Source organism: Mixophyes fleayi, chromosome 10, assembly GCF_038048845.1.
Source record: "Mixophyes fleayi isolate aMixFle1 chromosome 10, aMixFle1.hap1, whole genome shotgun sequence".
NCBI classification, from domain to species: Eukaryota; Metazoa; Chordata; class Amphibia; order Anura; family Limnodynastidae; genus Mixophyes; species Mixophyes fleayi.
This window is the reverse complement of record NC_134411.1, coordinates 99,500,812-99,521,979: the sequence shown is the minus strand read 5'-3', so window position 1 is coordinate 99,521,979 and position 21,168 is coordinate 99,500,812. Positions and strand designations below refer to the sequence as shown.

Here is a 21,168-nt window from a genome sequence, read left to right as displayed (position 1 = left end):
TAATAGCAGCCAATTAACCTACCAGTAAGTTTTTGGAGTGTGGGAGGAAACCGGAGCACCCGGAGGAAACCCACGCAAACAAGGGAAGAACATACAAACTCCACACAGATAAGGCCATGGTCGGGAATTGAACTCATGACCCCAGTTCTGAGGCGCAGAAGTGCTAACCACTGAGCCACCGTGCTGAGCTCTGCTGTTGTCAGTGACTTGGAATGTGGGACAGGCTTCATAGAAATATGATTAGGTCACTATATGAAATTGCTGCAGCTTCAGAGCATGAAATTATGGTGGTTTTATTGTCCAAAACCACCTGTGATCTCAGTCTACAAAAGCACCTGTATTCCACTGAACACAATCGCTGTACTTCCCCAGCCTGGCTTGAACACTGGCAGGGTGGTCTCATCCCTGCTAATGTGGAAGGACCAGAAACCATCACCAAGAGGTAAGAATGGGTAAATGTAGGGAGCAGGGAAGGAGGCCGGCACAGGACTGAGCATTGGAGGAATGGGGGAAAGGAGGCCGGCACAGGACTGAGCATTGGAGGAATGGGGGAAAGGAGGCCGGCACAGGACTGAGCATTGGAGGAATGAGGCCGGCACAGGACTGAGCATTGGAGGAATGAGGCCGGCAAGGGCATGAGCATTGGAGGAATGAGGCCGGCAAGGGCATGAGCATTGGAGGAATGAGGCCGGCACAGGACTGAGCATTGGAGGAATGAGGCCGGCACAGGACTGAGCATTGGAGGAATGAGGCCGGCACAGGACTGAGCATTGGAGGAATGAGGCCGGCACAGGACTGAGCATTGGAGGAATGAGGCCGGCACAGGACTGAGCATTGGAGGAATGAGGCCGGCACAGGACTGAGCATTGGAGGAATGAGGCCGGCACAGGACTGAGCATTGGAGGAATGAGGCCGGCACAGGACTGAGCATTGGAGGAATGAGGCCGGCACAGGACTGAGCATTGGAGGAATGAGGCCGGCACAGGACTGAGCATTGGAGGAATGAGGCCGGCACAGGACTGAGCATTGGAGGAATGAGGCCGGCACAGGACTGAGCATTGGAGGAAGGGGGGGAGGAGGCCGGCACAGGACTGAGTATTGGAGGAATGGGGGGAGGAGGCCGGCACAGGACTGAGTATTGGAGGAATGGGGTGAAGGAGGCCGGTACAGAGTGGAATATTACTGGGAGGACAGAATGTATTGCTGGCATCGGGCTGAATTTTGTAGAACGTGGGGAACGGTGCCTGGCACAGAGCTCTATTCTGTGCGTATTGGGCATAGTGCTACATACGGTAGACATACGTGATGGATATGACCTATGTACCAGGTACGCTATTTACCTGTGCTGCATACAGCACAATTAGTGGCTAAACATGTTATCATTTCACACTGTTTAACCATTTTAAAAACCCAAACTGTACTTCTATGTAGGTTTAAACTGCTACATCTAAAAGTATTATTATCACCATAACTGTTAAGAAACATTGGAAACCATTTTAATGATGCCGCCTATCAGTCAATCCGCCACACTGCCCCATCTCGTGCCGTATGGATCTCTGGCATCTAGTGCTGCACAATTATTACCCTCTGCAATTATTTTAGGGAGAAAAGGTACAAAAACAGAAACAAACATCAGCAGAGCCAACGCTGCCCCAGACATCTGCCTATAAGGAATATACAGCTCTGTCTGTATCCAGCTCTCACGACTCCCAGCACTCCGTCCTCTGATTATTATGGAGCGGGAGAGACGAGCGTCCCATCAGCCGGGACGTGGAGACAGTAACCAGACTCTACCTCCATGCTGTATACAAATGGAAAACTCCAAACATTTCCCTCGTTTTAAAAACGCACGCATGCCTGTAAGCCATTACTCATAATGCTAAAATTAAGTGTTGCAGCATGCCAAAATATTCAGTAACATGAACCGTTCAATCCTTTAGTAGGATTTGCAGGACATATGGGATATCCTGGGGTTCCTTCATATGGAAGTAATGGAAGTTGTGCTGTAAAAGAGAAAGTTCAGAGATTGCACAGAAAGTACAGCATGTTCGCTGGGCCGGGGGGTAGACGGGAGGGGGGGGGGGTAGATTTCCAGCGTTCATTACTATGCAGTGATGGAGAGAAGGACTCAGACAGGTAATCTGCGGAGCAGCCTGTTAGGAGCCTGCAATTGTGTCATTTTCGGCACTGGCTGCAAATCAAAAATAATAGAAAACAACGAGAGATCAGCAGCCGGCAATTAAATCCCCCTTAGAGTCCCATTGCTCGCATGCTATATTATCATTATTTAGCATGCCGCGGGACAGCACAAAACCTGTAATTTGGGAAAGTGCCACGTAGAGCTCCTGAAAGTGTAGATCAATAAGAGTCTAATTTTGGCAAATACACACAGAGCTTTAAAAGGCCCTGTCTAACTTCTGCCCTCAGGCAATTTTTTAGTTAACGCTTTGCTTTTTTTTTTCCTTCCAGGTTCGTTCTGTGCTCTCCAGCCACGTCTCTACATCATCGGCAGAGTTGCCTATTTTTGCTCTCTTCATTGAATAGATCTGTATTCAGTACACAGGATCCTAGGGCAACGAAGAGAAACAATTCTACAATAACAGAAAAGCTTTTGCTCTCATGGTTCATTATTATTATTTTTTGGGGTGTGTTCTACAACCAGGTAAACATTGTCCTCGTCACCGATCCCACCACACTGATCTGTGTATATACCAGTGACTTCTAACCATGTACCGTGGTTACCACGCTGTGTGTTATTGTTATACAGCATGGCCGTCTGATTCAGGCTCTGTTTACTCTTCTGCTTGTTTGATATATTAATGGTTTCAAAAGCTTCAGATCTTAGTAAATGAAATCTCCGGCTAGTAAAACCGCCTGGCACACAGAACGGTGCATTAACTGTGATTAGGGATGAAAGGAAATCTTGCATTGGTACAGACATATAAAGTGTGTTTATATATTGTCACAATCTAAAATATATAAGTAACTGTTAAATAAACAAATCTAGTACAGTGTATATTAATATACAGTATGGGATATACCGAGCGCGGTCTTATTACCGCGTAGCTGGTACCATATATAATATGAGATATACTGAGTGCGGGATTGTTTTTTCTCTGGTTATATTAATCCTACCTGTCCTGCATTTAATCAGGGTTGTGATGCCGGAGAGGCAGATTCTATATACCAGAGAGTAAATATAGCAGCGACAGAAGAGCTGATAAAGTTCAGGGGCCACACAGGTGGCCCCCTAACCTTCAAAGGGCCACACATTACCCTTAATCTCAGTAATAATTTAAAACAATATACAATTAATAAAAGAAACAGACACCATCTGTAACAACATGTCAGCAGCATTCTAAACAAGTGTTACACACTGTAACAAACAACCTTTGGCCCTAGGGCCACAGGTCGCCATCACTGGTATATAGCAAACTGCTACAGACAGGGTAGTCCTTTAAGCTGTACTTTCCTAACCCTCGCAGTCACGTACAGACGCCTGCTTCTCTGACTGTTCGTGCGACTCTAATGAAACGATGCATTCCAATATCACAGCGCTCTGACCTCTCATGGGAAGTATTTCTTCCGGGGAATAAGGCTAAACAAATATTGAGATAAAGGGTCGTTCATGTTTCTTTTTATCCCCATTAAATAAGAGCTTGGAAGTGATCTCTTGGCCGGCGTTCCATTCCTAAGTGTCAGCTAATGGCCGGCCGTGGAATAATATCACCCCGCTGCTTATAAACGCCGCTGTTGGTAAGAACAGAGAGTAAACTATTTATTTTAAAAGCTTTTGACGATAGGAAACAGCGATCAGGGGACTACACTTTAGAGCTTTAAAAGTATTCAGCGTTCACCAAAAGGTACGGTGGGTATAAAGAGCATTTAGCAACGAACGAAAATAAAATATATAACAGCCGCCTGCAACCGCTGCAAGTCCATCACCCTAAGGCGGGGATTATGTGGGTGCAAAGCAAGTAACGTGGGTTATACCAGTGGGACCACATACAGTCCTCTGAGCCTTCACCTCCTTCCTAATTTATTGTCACACGTGTATGTTACACCCAGTAATACTTGTATGAAATGCTGCTGATATGTTAGTACAGATAGACATCTCTTTCTTTGATTAAATGTATCGTTTTAACATATTCCTGAGACTAAGGATAGAGTGTGGCCCTGAATTGTGTACGATCGCCCATCACACAAACTCAATAACTTGTCTAACTAATATTAACACACAATCTTCCCATGATACATTTACATTTTCCTGCAACGTTGTAAATTCCAGCAAATTATGTAACTGTAACTAGGCTGACAAATAAGGAAAAGCAATCTGCTGGTTTTCATAATAATGAAAATGTAACTGCAGTCAGCTAAAATATATATATATATATATATATATATATATATATATATATATATATATATATATATATATATATATATATATATATATATATATATACACACATATATATACCCTTCAAATCCAGTGGTAAAGAATTTAAAATGTACCCCTCTACCTACACAAGTAGAGATAGCAATAATGTGGGTTAAACAAATATCCAGCCTACCAATCACTAGGAACACAGTGATACAGTGTAACACTGAACACATTCCAGGTTCATTACAGAGGGGAAAACATTAACAAACAAAGATACTGTTACATAATTTGTTACATAGTAGATTTATCGGAGGGCTGGTAATTCAGAACAGACGTTGTCAGATAAGGGACCTGCAAGAATAAAAACCACACAAGGAATAAGCAGCAGCCATGAAGGTTCTGAGACAGCTACGGGGAGACCCCCTGAGTTCTGGTCGTGAACCCTGCAGGTCTCAGTCACTATATATAAGTGACAAAAACCGACAGCTCTCCAAATAACTGAGCGCCTGCGACAGATGGCAGCTTATACCATGACCAGCATGCTGTACTATGGATAAATACTGCTTAAAATAGGAGAAAATGTGCTAGTTGTAACACAGATAGTGTTTTGGGGATGGATATACACAAAAAAAAAAAGACCTCTGTTTCATTCTGAATTGGAGCGAATGCTTAATAAGTGGACAGCTCTATCTTGAAACAAAATTAAAAGTTGCTGACTGCTAGCTGTCATATTTCAGGGAATTGTCGTTTCCCTCTTTTGCAAACACATCTTAGTTATTATTACAAACTACAGTTACAGTTATGGTGCCTGATCTTCAGTATATAGTTTCCTTTTAAATTTAAATATCTTCAATAAACATGAACTATATTCCTAGGAATAAAGATTGTAATAATTGTATCTTCCATATAGAATAAGAGTACAATGCATATTGAAAAATAAACACAAATCTTTAAAGCTGGGACTGACCCTAGAAAGTAGGGACAATGGCCGACTAAGTTCCTGCACTTACAAATCTTTCTGTGATTTATTTTATTTTGAAATAAAAACAGGCCCCACCCACTCGCCCACCATCCCTCAATGTAGGGACATATATAACCAGCTCACTACTATGTGGATAACACAACAACAACAAAGTCCGTATCAGCGATCTATACCCAACGCGATTGCAAAAGTACAATTACATTAGATTATATTGCAGTAGACATAATTGTACCGAGAACCAGAGACAGTGATACAGCCGCATTGTCTGTGTATTACGCACATCAGGGGTACAAGACGCAGTATATAGTGTTATAGTAAGATCAGTACTCACCACCTCCCCTGTGTCATTCTCCCAGCCCCGATGATGTACAGACTGCTCCGTCCTCCCAGAGTCAGCTCTTATCACAACAAACCACAGTTGTGGGGATATTTCTAGAGCCTATTCTGTGGTCATGAGAAAGGAGATTGTTCCCTGCCCTGGGGATATCTATGGAGTAAGACTATCCTCACACAGATAAAGGAGAAGACCCCCTTCTACTGGGAGATGCTGTAACCAAATGTGACTGCAAAGAAAACAATGCTAAAATACATTTGGTCACATCTCAATAGTGCGTTTTAAACATGTGTCTCCGCCAGCTTGTCTTCTTCCCGTAGTGCATCCTGGTGCCATCTCTTCCCCAGGTAAAGGACACAGACGCACCCGGCCGTCCACATGATGTAAAAGAAAACGTGATTCATCAGACCAGACCACCTTCTTCCCTTGCTCCATGGTGCCCATGGTATGTGCATTCAGCGGTGGACAGGGGTCAGCATGGGCACTCTTACTAGTCTGCGGCTACACAGAAGCTGCGATGCTCTGCGTGTTCTGACCTCTTTCTATCACAGCCAGCAGTAACTTTTTCAGCAATGTGCTACAGTAGCTCTATGTGGGATTGGACCAGACATTCTAGTCTTCGCTCCCCCACACACATCAGTGAGCCCTGGGCGCCCATGACCCTGTCGCCGGTTCACTGGTTGTCCTTCCTTGGACCACGCTTGGTAGGTACTAACCACTGTATACCAGGAACACCCCACAAGATCTGCCGTTTTGGAGATGCTCTGACCCATCACAATTTTGGCCCTTGTCAAAGTTGCTCAGATCCTTACGCTTGCCCATTTTCTTGCTTCCAACACATTACCTTCAAGAACTGACTCTTCACTTGATGCCTAATACATCTGTTGTAACCAGATAATCAATGTTGTTCACTTCACTTGTCAGTGTTTTAATGTTGTGGCAGACTGGTGTATATCGGTGCTGCCTCCCCTCTGTACAGCACTTCACCCCTCCCCTAGAGGTAGCTCACATAGGCCGTAGGACTGCGCCATTTGACAGGAAGGGGAGGAGAGAGCTTTGAGCTCGGCACAGAGGATTGGGCGGGAAATTCAGATCTGCTGTGACTGGAATGAGGAAGTGATGGCTGTACCTGATTGGACAAGAGTTACAGCCAATCATGTGTCACCGTAAACACTGAACAATGTACATTACCTTTATAATTAAGGTTTAGTGGGAACCCACCAATATATTTTTGGGCTGTGGGAGGAAACCAGAGCTCCCAGAGGAAACCCACGCAAACAAGGGGAGAAAATACACACTCCACACAGACAGTCCCCTGGTCAGAATCTAACCCAGGCACCAGAATAATCATAATATTACAATATGGACAAGGTGAAGTTGTAGGTCCAGGAGACACAGCAATGTCATTACATCATGGGTACATGAATCAGCCACTTTCAGGGTAATTATAGCAGCTGGCGTGTGGGGAGGTCGGTGTCACACCTGCATTTATGAGGCCAGCAAATCGTAAACTGTACAATTTTATTCCCTAATAAAATAGGGACTAAAAAGCATCTGAAACGTACGGACGGGGGCATCGCCTGATCTTGTGGTTTCCCCTGTCCTAAGAGGGTGCAGTAAATAAGGTTCCTTCCGTCACAAAAATAAAACCTTTACTGATCCTCTGCTATAAAGTCCCTGCAACTTGTGGGCTGTTGCTGATCGGCAAATGTCTTCAATAAGGGAATAGTGGCAAATAACGGAGTAAGACGTATACTGTGATCTACCCCATGAAACTCTCTGCCATATGGGCTGATTACAGTCATTCTAACCCATTTACTTACTATTACATTTGTCTAACAGGTATATTTAGAGATCAGTGTGTAAGATTATTATAGGATTTTACCAAATATCTATGAATGTGAAGTCATCTTGCAGAGCTCAGCTCTCAGACCGCCCTTGTGTACGTCTCATAATCCAGCCTGTCAATCAATACTCTAGCTGGGGGTATGACCAAGTAGCAGGGGGTAAGAAGAGTTAGAGTAGGGCAAGGCAAAATATTACCCTAAGTAGTCAGACAGACAGAGGTGGCAGATACGCCCCCCTAGACAAGGCTTGGCTAACCTGTGACACTCCAGGTGTTGTGAAACTACAAATCCCAGCATACCCTTCTAGCAATAGGCTGCTGTATATTGGCAAAGCATGCTGGGGTTTGTAGTTTCACAGCACCTGGAGTGCCACAGGCTAGTCAAGGCTGCCCTAGGCACACTGCACAGAGGGATAACACATAAGGGCATGCCTAAGTATTTATCCCTATGCTCACCTTGGCACAGAAACACTGCACACAGCCAGCTTTCTGTGCCATCTTACATAAAGTACAGCTGCCCATCTCTACGAGAGCTTCTGCTGTTGGCGCTGCGGTATAATTAGCAGGTACAGAAACAGGAAAGTCCTACATATGTCGAACAGCAAGCGGACACCGGTATTAAGCCTGAAGAGCGGCACCTCCCAGGGACTGGATTACAGGCCCCACTTCCTCTCTACTCTGCAATTATTCCAGTCACTCTGCAGCGGGCTGGGTTTATCCGGAGCACAGTATTTATATCATTTAAGCCACAGAGTATGTGTCACACACTCTCCTTCCCTACAGATCTTTACATTGCACCACTCACTTCCTCCGGTTATAGAAAGATAACTGGGGTGCGGAAAGTAGAGCGAACGACACAAATAATATAGTGATAGAGAGTCAAGATTTCCTAAAAAAAAGCACCCCCGCCCCAAAAAAGTTCAATCTGCCTTAACATAAAATGATTAATAGCATTGTCTTTACATAGACACTTTAAAACCACTAAAAATGTAAAATAAATTGTATTTCACAGTTTGGTTGCTGCATCACTTCCCGGTTATACGTCCACTAGGTGGCGTCTTAGTCTGAAAAGCCCAACGAGCTACAACTCAACGCTATCAATCTTTATTTGTGTTTTACCAGCCTGAAAATAATGTCTTGTGGACCTCCGGAGACATTAATAAAACTAGTCTACTGCATCCTGTTATTGGCCTCTTCCAGGGTTAGTAAACTGACTGCTGAGCACACACACATATAAATATACATCTGCAAACACGTACCGTACTAAGTGCTGGGGAATGTGTCTGTGATAGGAGAGAGAAGATATTCTCCACCACACTCTATGGACAAAGCTTCCATGGAGCAGGGACTGATGTGAGCGAGTTCTCTGTACAGCGCTACGGAATTAGTGGCGCTATATAACTAGCGATGATCATGAAAGCTTCTGTGAAAGGCCCGGACATTACTAAATAACTTTTTACATGCTGCGGTTTCATATATGAACATTTCGATGGGTGTGCTTAGCGGCCCTTTAAATTATTAAACAAGACCTATTCAGTAGAAAGTGAAGGTCGCCTGGCGTAAGAGAAGTGAAGCGGCCTGTTGGTGTCGTGGAACACATCACCTAGACCAGGCCTGGTCAACCGGCGACTCTCCAGGTGTTGTAAAAACTACAATCCCCAGCATGCTTTGCCAGTAGATAGCCAGCTGATAGTTGGCAAGCTATGCTTGGACTTGTAGTTTCACAACACCTGGAGGGCCGCCGGTTGGCCAGGCTTCAACTACAAGTTCCCTTGTGGCCCCGTCTTTAGGAATATCATCATACATAAACCCAGTTGGAGGTCTGCTTGTATGTCAATGTTTATAACTGTTACAGAGCTGATGACAAGTGGGAAGAATTAAACATAAGCCCAGATGATTAAAAGCCACAGCAACTAAACAACAATCCGCGCACTGGATGTCGAGCGGACAAAAATCGAGCTGAAGATGCCAAGCAACGGATGGGAACAAAACATGTTTCTGTGTTACAAGCTCAGGGGGATTGCTGATGTAAACGCCAGCCAGGAGCGTGTCAGAGATGGAAGACCCCAATCAGGTTTCAAAATAACGATCACTGTCGTGTTTTGGATTTAAAATTCTCCAGGTCTGGACCAAAATTTATGAGACGGCCGGTCCGCGAGTTTCCTAGGAGGTGTTAACATGACTGAAGTCATTTGTGAGGTACACCGTGGGTGCGGCCATTTTGTCAGAGCCAATATTCCTATGCAGTCTATCAACGTACGAAGAGGTCACTCAGTCCTTGCGACTGCATTGTGATTGGACGATACTGTAAAACAGAGGCCTCTACTGTGTGTAGGCGACAGGTGGACTTTAAAGCTAAATTCGGTTTAGAGTCCCCCACGATGACCCCAAAATATCTATATAACGAGAAGCACAAAGCTGACACTGTTTTTGCATTTGTTGGTTAAAAAAAAGGAAACGTTTATGAGTAAAGCCTACAGAGAAGGTAAAGGTTTCACCATATGGGTCTGAAAGAGTAATTTCTCCAAAATCACCAAAGGTGGGCGGATCCCGCAGAGGCGGGACCCTAGTTCACTTTGCCCGACCGCAGGCGTCACATGGGACAAGATCCAACCCTTCATCTCCGCTGGATCCCTGCAGCGTTACTGTGGTAGAAAGTTATTCCAACCTCCATTTCCACCATGTCCAAAAATGATACTATCTATTTCTATAGGAAGATTATCTGGCATTGAGGTCATTTAGAAGCCCCCGCACCGCAATGTGGGGACAACATCCGTCAGTTTACCCAGTCTTTCAGCAGATTACTGCTACAACTATCATCACAATCATTTATTTATATAGCACCAGCAAGTTCCGTAGCGCTGTACAATTAGGAACAAACAGTAATAAAACAATACTGGGTAACACATACAGAGAGGCACGAGGGCCCTGCTCGCAAGCTTACAATCTATGAACTATATCTAGAAGGCACAAAGCTGTACACAGGGCAATATATAGACTATAACAGTACATGCTGCAATATCAACAGCATAAGGAGATACAGTCTAAAAGCAATATATATGTGATAACATCAGTATATAACATTAACACATATATAGGTAAAAGTTCGCACAACTAAAAGTTACTTCAACGGCAAAATCATTGTCGGAAATGTTCTATCAAAGACCAGAAAGAAATATGTTGTCCTATAAAATGAAGATACTATTTCACACCAAACAAGCAGAGTAATCATCAGCCATGTAATCATTAAAGAAAATGTATCCTGTCGTCCTCCTTATGAGTTTGGAATCTATCTTTGTTTTTATGTGGTCACTGTGAATATTTAGTTACTCGATCAAGAGGTCGTTCGTTACGCAGTAAAAACCTCGTTAGACCAAGACGACAATCACAAGATTCCGGCTAATACACAGCGGATACAGGACTGCACAAAGGGATTGTGGGTAATACAATGAACACTTTCACCTTGTACTTTATCTAGGCAGCCGCAATATACGGAATTAGAATATTATTTCAAACTTAAAGCTGTTACATGTTAGATAAACACTAAAGACAGTCCTTCTATGTCTACTGCAACTCCTGTCGTTAAAATTTGCAAACGTAACACACGAAAAGAAGCAGGTCACGGCCTGTTGATATCATTTAGATTATTCAATTTTACAAGAATATCAAAGACATTCGTCATTCATTATCTTCCACTTTTAGAGACCAGAGGAAAGCGGCAGCAAGTGACTAAACCACAACTTGTTGATTAAACAGGATCTGTGACACATATGATTCTAGAAGAGCGATAAAAATAATTGTCTGTACCTTATGTCTTCAAAGAAAGCTTCCAGATAATCCCGCTGCTCGGCCAAGGACAGGTCTATATCCAGATAGTTCCCATTGGTAGATAACTGGAGAGTGCAATCTTCCAGCTAGGAGAGAAACGGAGAGGATTAAACCTTGGTACAAGTGCTAGGACTCCCAGCCTGTGCAGAGAGTCACCTTGCCCACAGATTACAGGTCACTTCCCATTGAATTGCTAATTTCCCCTGTTTAAGATCACGAGGTTGTGAATATTATTCAGGCCCCAGGTTGGGAGACGGAGGTAGAAGTGGCTGGAAGAAAGCTGTATTACAATCCATCGTCTCGCAAAACTAATTACTGCGTATGGAAAGTAGCGAGACACGTGTCATCTTTATATTCACTAATGACGGAAACATACAAATCAGCAGCAATCTGTAATTAAATCTGGGAGGGGTAAAAACACTGAAATTCTACATCAAAACCATTTATTGCAGAAACAATATACATGTTGTAAGTTCCTTATTTCCCCATCTAAAGGAGGGTAAGGGGCCGAAATTGTCTTATGGTCCTGACCTTGATGCACTGCTGCTTAAACTTGTTCCTGAGGAACATAATCATCATCATCACCATTTATTTATATAGTGCCACTGATTCCGCAGCGCTGTACAGAGAACTCACTCACATCAGTCCCTGCCCCATTGGAGCTTACAGTCTAAATTCCCCTAACACACACACACACACACACACACACACACACACACACACACACAGACAGACACACAGACAGAGAGATTAGGGTCAATTTGATAGCAGCCAATTAACCTACCAGTATGTTTTTGGAGTGTGGGAGGAAACCGGAGCACCCGGAGGAAACCCACGCAAACACGGGGAGAACATACAAACTCCACACAGATAAGGCCATGGTCGGGAATCAAACTCATGACCCCAGTGCTGTGAGGCAGAAGTTCTAACCACTGAGCCACAGTGCTGCCCATTACATGTGTGTGAAGATGGGGACAACCTCCCAATCTTCCAGGAGGGTCATGTCCAAAACATTGTGCAAAATTTGCAGAATCTCTTTAGTGGATGGGGGGGATTCACCTGAGCTAAATAGTTACCACCCAAAATACACAGCCTTCACAAACCGCAAAATACTGGATCTGAAGTATGACTACAGAAGCAATCACCCTGTGCTGATCTATAGCCATATTTGCACTAATAAGACATTAATAGTATATTGTGCACTAAACACAATATTATTGGTTCCAAAAAGACAACTGGTCTGAACCAATATATAAGCTGGATCCTTGACATTGTCACCCAGGAATACTAGGGAAAGCAGTCAGGCGATGCCCGAGTCTTACCATGCGTGTGGTCATCTTCTGACCCTGCTAGGACACGCGTGTGGCCGATATGGACAGAGACGGAGTCACTCTGCTCTAAGGTCCGGATCTGTCGATGTATGAGCATCCTCCCTGGTTCTCCTAATAATGATAGGTGCCAGGTCTCCAAAATAGCAACACCTCTTTATAAGAGTTTCCTTATTGGCTTCATAATTCCCTGCCCTGTTACTCATGTGTCCAAACCATATCCAGCTAAGTCACCAAGTCATTTCTTTTAGCAGGTCCATCATACTAGAACCAGGGTTAACGAGTACTAGGGGCGTACCGAATCCAGCATGGGGATAAAGATTCAGACAAAATATTTGGATCCGGTAAAATTCTGATTGCTCCGTGATTTTAGTGCACACAAGACCTTATATTGTTTCCAAGTCCTAACTACCAATAAACTGATTTTCCGTCTATATATTTCTGATGTAAATATTAAGTGATGAATGTATAGATGTACTTGTTGTAGGACTTTAACTATAGTTTGTATAATGGTCCAAACAAGTCTGCTTACACGCAGCTCACCATTCAGAAGAGTTGCCATTGTTTCTCTTCTCTTCCCCATAATTCCCGTATCTCCTCCCACAGCTACCCTGTCCATCTCACGGAGGTGCGAGGTCCCGCTCACAATCCAATAGCTGTATTCTAGTGACATCATTAGGGAAGGGGTATGACATCACTGTAGGTGTGGGCAAGGATATAGTCCCTTTAAATAAATCAGTGTTGACAGAATTGAATAATTGTGGATTTGGTGCAATTTTAGTAAATCTCCACTAACAGGGAAGCAAAACGGTTTAGTCTTCTAACCCCAATTAAAACATAATCGTGACACGAATGCAACGCTTTTAAAAGGTCTTCTGGAAAATTAAATCGTGGGGTAGATTTAGTAAAACGGTCTAAAAACGAAAAGTGGAGGTGTTGCCCAAAGCAACCAATCAGATTCTATCTATCAATTCCTAGACTGTACTTTATAAATGATAGCTAGGATCTGATTGGCGATGTTGCCCACAGCAACCAATCAGATTCTATCTATCATTTCCTAGACTGTACAACATAAATGATAGCTAAAATCTGATTGGTTGCTGCCGGCAACAACTCCAATTTTCCTTTTTAAAATTTTTAGTAAATCAACGCCTATTGAGGAAGTTAAGACCCTGTTTATATTTGTGTATATAATACTGTACCAAAAAGGAGAGACTAGCCTGGTGCAATACATCACTTTTGACAGCAAGAAGAGAATAGTACCACAGCATCAAGTACATATCACACAGCTCATTACAGTGATAGGCTCAGGCGTTCATTACATGAGGTGCCAAACTGTCAATGTTTGCTTCTTAAAAAAAAGAAAATAAGACCTTAAGGGTAATCCAATATAACAGGCTACACAACTTTTCCACATTTTCACTGTCCCTTCGCTCTGCCAGATCCTCAGGCATTGTTGGCGCAGTCCGAATGTCAGTGAAATTATATTTATGAGGAATTTTGTTCCATTACGTAATCTACCCAACACGGTGCACAAATAGAGCAAAACATGTATAAAAAAAACACAACAGTTCCAAAGGGAATGGTCTCACAGGAATTACGGAAAAAGAAACCATTTAAAGCGGACCCAACACACAGCAGAGGAGGCCGAGTGACTTGATAAGCAAAACATTTGTGTAGGCCACAAGATGGCTGCCCCCATGCCTCAGCGTTGCCGTTAGTTACTAGTGAAATTACAGGCCGAATATTAGTTGGGCCAACAAAATGGCTACCGTCACGCCTCAGTGATGTCACTTAGACACAAAAATGGCGGCCTACACCGTGTGTAGGTAACCGGTCCACCTTAAAAATTGTCGCCATAACGTTTTGCAGACAAAGACAAGACATGTGTACAAATTCTGAGAGGAGTTGGGACGGAATATTTATAGCATTGAGCATTTTCACAGATCTGTCTTTTCATCACTTACACCTTGGCCGAGCATCAGAAAATTACATAAATCTGCTCAAGCTGAACAAATACTGATAATTGTTTTCTAGCGGAGGATCGCTGCAGGGCCCAGATCTGAGGCCGGCCATGGGAAGGATTAGGGGAATGCTGCTTATGCTGGGGAATGACACTGGGTCGTCTTGCAATGATTTATCAGTTTAACACGAAGAAAGAAATATTTGTATGAAACAAGGGGGGGAAAATGTCCGATTGGAAAAACAATTTAATTCTACCACATTCCCTCCCTTAGTGACACCACCAACCCGGCCTTACATAAGCTATGAGTGAATTATAGACATGTAATGGTCCAAGCAGTGTTATTTACAAGTGTCCAGAATCAGGTGCAAATAACCAATGCTGATAACGGTTGCCAGTAACAGCACACCGACCACTTGTGATTGGTTGTTTGCGAATGCTCCGTTGTTGCTGAAAGCTGCTCTACTATATGTTTGCATGTGTATATATTAAGGGTTTGGATGAGTGTTTAATCACTTTTGTCTCACAAATGTGAGACCAGGGGATATATTTACTAAACTGCGGGTTTGAAAAAGTGGAGGTGTTGCCTATAGCAACCAATCAGATTCTAGCTGTCATTTTGTAGAATGTACTAAATAAATGATAACTAGAATCTGATTGGTTGCTATAGGCAACATCTCCACTTTTTCAAACCCGCAGTTTAGTAAATATTCCCCCAGAAGTTGTTTCTCCTGTATTAGAGAAGTTTTTGAAATACTATTGATGCCTAAGCATTGAGTACGTATTTTGCAAACAAAACAAACGGTTGTAAACATGGGCGCAAGTGTACTGACGTCAACCGGGCGCATATGGTACTGGTGCGGACCTGCGCGGTCTAGCAGCTCTGTGTATGACCGCAAATGCGTCTTTTTTTTTCCCCGTAAACTAAACGTGCAGCTGTTGTTTGCGGCGCAACTGCGACCAACTGTGCATCAGCCCCAATAACTGCACGTACAAGTACCACTGCGCAATACGGAGGTTTTAGCAGGAAAGGTTCTGTTCCCTATAGCAGAGTGTCCAATAAGTATTCCCAAACTCATATACCCAAAGCCCCAGTCGATCTATTAATTACCTCGGAGCGGTTCAAAAATGGCGTCATCCTAGAAATATGTGAGTAATCAATGTGTTCAGCTGAATCATTCTCTTGTTGGCAAACTATGGTAATAAAAGTGTTTTAGGATAAGCCCGTGTTATGCACCAGAGAGATAATGCTTAGCGTTCATGAGGAGACCACAAGGACCAGCATCTGACTGGCAGTGCATGCTGCAACTTGTTGTTCTACAATGGAGGGCCACCCATAGCCCTACCACCGCTGTAGGGAACATTTCATCACCCAGGGTGGTTACTTTCGTTATACAGAGATATGAAATCATTGCGGCTTCTCTGTATCTGAAGGTTAGATAACGATGCCTTGATGTGGATGGTTCTGTAAGGTACACAGCTGCCACCTGTACGATTATAACCCGTCTATAATCACCGCGCCGCGCCCTCCTGCGCACCGGTCCTGCAGCTATAGAGGCAGCTTAGCTCAGTTTCTTTTCATAACAAAAGGTCAATAACATTTTCCTTTGTGTGCGTTAAATTCTTGCAAGGTTGGAAACTCTGACATATAATCACAGCAGAATTACTGTGAATCCTAAATACAAAGATAGTCATATTATTATATCGTTTATGGCAGGAATTTAAAGGATTATTTTCTCTCACAACTTTGATAACAATTAACAAAAAGACAAAATACAAAATTGAAACACACACACACACACACACACACACACACACGATAATGGCTCTTTTACAAACATTTTACTCAAACCTTTTTATTTTTGTGGCACCCAAAGAGTTATATCTGCGTTTATTTCCTATATATCCACCAGTCTCCCCTCACACTAACCTCATAAATAAAACACACGAGAAGAGGTAAGAACTGGTTGGAGGCGGCCATGACACCCATTGTAACATGGTGCAGAAATGTGAACTATTTTATCTATGACACATACACATCTGGATCGCATTGTACAAGCAGCGCGCTGCAGTGATGATACGAGCAGGGGGCTCCTGACCCTGCACAGCACAGGGTAAAATTAACTGGTTAAATGCTGTTTAATTTAACGCACAGGGTCACATCTAGGGGGTAACAACCAATCAGGTTTCAGCTGTCATTTCTATGCCATGTGGTGCATCCTGTGGTATGGCGGCCATTTTAGGAGCCGAAACGACTTTCATGACAATAAGACAAACGACAAGTGACTTTCTCAGTTTGTACCTCAGTGATATCACTGGTTCCTGATGAATAAGGCTACAGCTCTACAGAGACATACAGTTTTTTAAAAAAAAATGTGTAATATGTCAACATAATAATCTTGTCTAAGGGCTAGATTTACTAAACTGCGGGTTTGAAGAAGTGGAGATGTTGCCTATAGCAACCAATCAGATTCTAGCTTTCATTTTGTAGAATGCACTAAATAAATGATAACTAGAATCTGATTGGTTGCTATAGACAACATCTCCACTTCTTCAAACCCACCCTTTAGTAAATACACCCCTAAGACTCAAAATGGAAGCAGCCACTCTTGTGAGTAGAACAAACGTTTATAAAGAACGCAGCCTTTTAATTCACTAGGGACAAGTGAAAGCGTGAATGTGATGTCAGCGTTTCCTGGTCAATTAATAGGCTGCGTTATTGTGAATTTTGGTCAGGGCTACAAAATGGCTGCCTCCGGTGTGAGCTGGCGACAGGTGATGTTGAATTCTCTTTGTTAGCTCCCAGAACATGTGCGAGGTCCTCTGCTGCTCTCTATCTATACTACTACTCTGGGAAAACTACTACGCTCCTCTAGGTTCCAGTGTCCGCTCTATGTGGACGATACCCAAATCTCCGAATCTGTTGGCCAGCGTTACGGAACGTCTTTCTGCCGTTTCATCTTGGACGTCCTCATCACCTCAAACTCCATCTTTCAATAACTGAGCCAACACTTCCCACCAGAAGTCGCCTCTCTGATATGTCTGTATCTGTGGACAATACGAAAATAAGCCCCATCCCTGAAGCTCGCTCCCTAGGTGTCATCCATGATGCAGGACTGTCCTTTGTTCCCCTCATCCTGTTTACATACATCTAACAAACATGTCTACGATTCTCACACAAGACACTGCAAAACCTTAAATCACGCACTCCCAATCTCCTGCATTGAACTTTGTAATTCCCTCCTTACTGGTCTTCAATCTGATTTCCCCTCACCGAATGCTGCATTGCTGCTCCACTCTGTCAGTCCCTGCATCGGTTGTTTGAACTTGTAAATCTGATATAAACGGTTTCTACTAACATATAAAGCCATTGACAGAACCGCAGCTGAATAAATCTTTTCCCTTGTCTCAAAATATCTCCCAACACCTGTCATCATCACCATTTATATAGCGTCACTAATTCCGCAGCGCTGTACAGAGAACTCACTCACATCAGTCCCTGCCCCATCGGGGCTTACAGTCTAAATTCCCTAATATACACACACACACAGACACACAGAGAGGGAGACAGACACAGAGAGAGACTAGGGTCAAATTTGATAGCAGCCAATTAACCTACCAGTATGTTTTTGGAGTGTGGGAGGAAACCGGAGCACCCGGAGGAAACCCACGCAAACACGGGGAGAACATACAAACTCCACACAGATAAGGCCATGGTCAGGAATTGAACTCATGACCCCAGTGCTGTAAGGCAGAAGTGCTAACCACTGAGCCACTGGCTGGACCGATGTGCAGTGTGTGGCACTCACCCTCACTTATCAAACTCCTATTCTGCTAAAGATTGCAAACTTGCAATCCGGGCTCTCTTAACCCTTTGTATATTTGTTGTTAGACAAAAGCTAATCAATAATTAATATTGTTTTATATAACATGCCATTGTTATGTGACTTGTGACTCTTCTGATATTTAGGTATTTTCCTGTTAAGTGGCAATATTTTATAAATAGCTGCTAAGTTGTCTACTTTTAAACACATATCCTATAAAATCAAGAATAAATGAATGGTAAAAACATATAGTAACTGTAGAGCGTACATCAATCTGGCCTTAAAATGGTCTAAACGCACTAAGAACGCCCAAGAACATCTTGTTGGAGGAATGGAAGAAGGACGTTGCTCTATATTGCCATCTATTGGACCTATATGGTACTGCAGCAACTAATCATCAGAAAGGCCCCTACTAGCACCGGACATTTGGGAGGGTGATGAACAACGCCAGTTCCTTCTGTCTTTACCGTGGTCCTCTAAACAAACTCCTTGTTGTTTCAGTTCACATCCTCTAACAACTCAGACTAAATACACTACCTTCTTTCTGTGCCTTTCAGCAATGTCTTTTTAGTGTAAGGTAGGGTTTCTATCCCTTGAATACAGCACATATAAGCTCTATATACTGGATACAATTGTATCCGGGCAGCAGCTCTGGGTCGGATCCCCAAGCATCAGAAATAGACAACTCTGATAATACAAACACGGGGCTCAAAAGCACAGACGGAAGCAGGAAAAGAAAAAGAGAAAATAAAGCCATATATTTACTTAGAGCGTCAGGAGGAAATGAACAGGACAATAAATCCAAGTACTCTCATGGCCTTGGAAGACATCAATGCAGTATCACATGTAGATAAGTTTCAGTTCACTGATGGCACGATATAGATCACTAGATCACCTAGTTCGCTCCTGTCACAAGGTTACAGCCTCAGGACAGACTGGGGAGGCCGAGGCCTTCTCGTTCATCTACAGCGGGTTTCCCAGGGCTCTTTCCGCCCATAAAACATCAGTGTTTATACAAGAGATCGTTCAGCGTGTGACACATACATAAGAGATCACACAGAGCATATCAGACACAAACACAGCATCAGTCAGCAGCCAGGAGGGTGGAGGGTGGATTTATTCTGGGATCCTACCAGCCCCGGGCTCTAAATAGGACAGAACAGGCAGCATAAGAGGATGCATTTGTATATATAACTGGGGTGCAGCCGTGTTCGTTGGTGGAAAAATACACCATGTCCTTCTTACTAATGGAGCTTACATATCGGGAGGGGGGGTTGTGTCCCCCCCTTCTGTCTCAATCATGAGCTGCGTTGTCAATTATGAGGTCGGTAAGGCTGGGTACACACTAGAGGATTGTCACATTATCATCAGGACAGTCACATGATAAACGGAAGTTCGGCCCAATATTGTTCCAAACCCCATCGCGTTTCATTTTATTTTTATAAACGGACTAAAAATCTCTATAAATGATGGAACAAGGTCGTTCCAATTCTGCAGTGTGTATGTACTCAGGACCGGCAGCGTCCATAGATCTCAATCAGGGGCAACCGTAGACTTTGCAGAGGGGGGGTTTCCACACCACGCCGCTAGTGGGCGTGACCAGCATGCATGGGAGCGTAGCTATAATTTTATAGAGTACTTGGCTTCTCTCCAATTCTACCTATCCCCATAATATACATGGGCAATGCTGCGTGTACTACTGTTAGGTGCACACAGCTCTCTCTTTTCAAGCAGAGCTGTGTGAAGCGGGGGCAGGGTCCAGCCACCTCAAATATACAGTGCCCCAGGCTTGGAGGGGGTTTACAGGCACTAGGAAACCCCCCTCGGCTTGCCTATGTCTATGGAGTGTGCAGAGTTACCATCTTTTCAGCTAATGGTTACGGCAGATGAAGAGCACAGATCTGAAGGTAAATCTTGTATAATGTGTACACAGGAATCGGCTGCTGCTGATCCGGACTCTGATTCATCGGTAAAATCATAAACTATCTTGCATTGGGAGAAGCTGTCTGTAGAGTGTACCCAGCCTGACCAGACCGAGCACATGTAGATTACAAAGGCTGGCGTCTCCTAAACGGAACAATTGTTGAAAAATTAGATAAATAACAAAATTTATATCGACTACATTTTTTTTTTTCATCTATGCTGATAAGATTTTCTGGTAAGAAGTATATATTTTTTTTTTTAAACGAAAATACATTAAATTTATTTTAATTCCTTGTGGTGTGCCAGTGATTGTCAATCACAGCGGTTGCCCTGGTAACGCCCTGCACCCCAATACTCAGGCAGCTTAATCTGGGCCTCGGAGGGTTACCCTGCACGGTGTACCAGCACTGTATAATCACATCACTAAGACAAACGCTGGACCTGTACCATGCAGGTTTGTACAAATGCTGGGAGGATCATGGACTTGTTGTATCCTTGATTCATTTCAAGAGCGATTCATAGGTTTTGTTTTTTTCAGCTATAAACAGCTGCAGTGAATATGGAGTTATTCTGCCTTTTTTTGTGTGAACTGAAAAAAAAAAAAGGGCAAATACAAATCGCTTCTTAACATCGGTGACTGCTCGGAGCTCCAGGAAATGGGAACAGAGCTACATTTTCCATCCGTTTAATAGTTTGATCCTCAGCAACAGCAAAGGGATTAACAGAACATCACCGGGGGGCGTGGTCACATTACAA

General features: G+C 43.4%; 1 protein-coding gene across 6 annotated transcripts in view; it reads right to left on the bottom strand.

Moving 5' to 3' along the window:
• Window positions 1-21,168, bottom strand: part of FHOD1 (formin homology 2 domain containing 1) — an 88,967-nt gene that overhangs the window by 49,727 nt on the left and 18,072 nt on the right. For all 6 annotated transcript variants that reach the window (XM_075189270.1, XM_075189274.1, XM_075189272.1 and 3 more), the window contains exon 2: window positions 11,354-11,460. In XM_075189270.1, coding sequence (XP_075045371.1) covers window positions 11,354-11,460 — 107 coding nt within the window. The remainder of the gene's footprint in view (window positions 1-11,353; window positions 11,461-21,168) is intronic.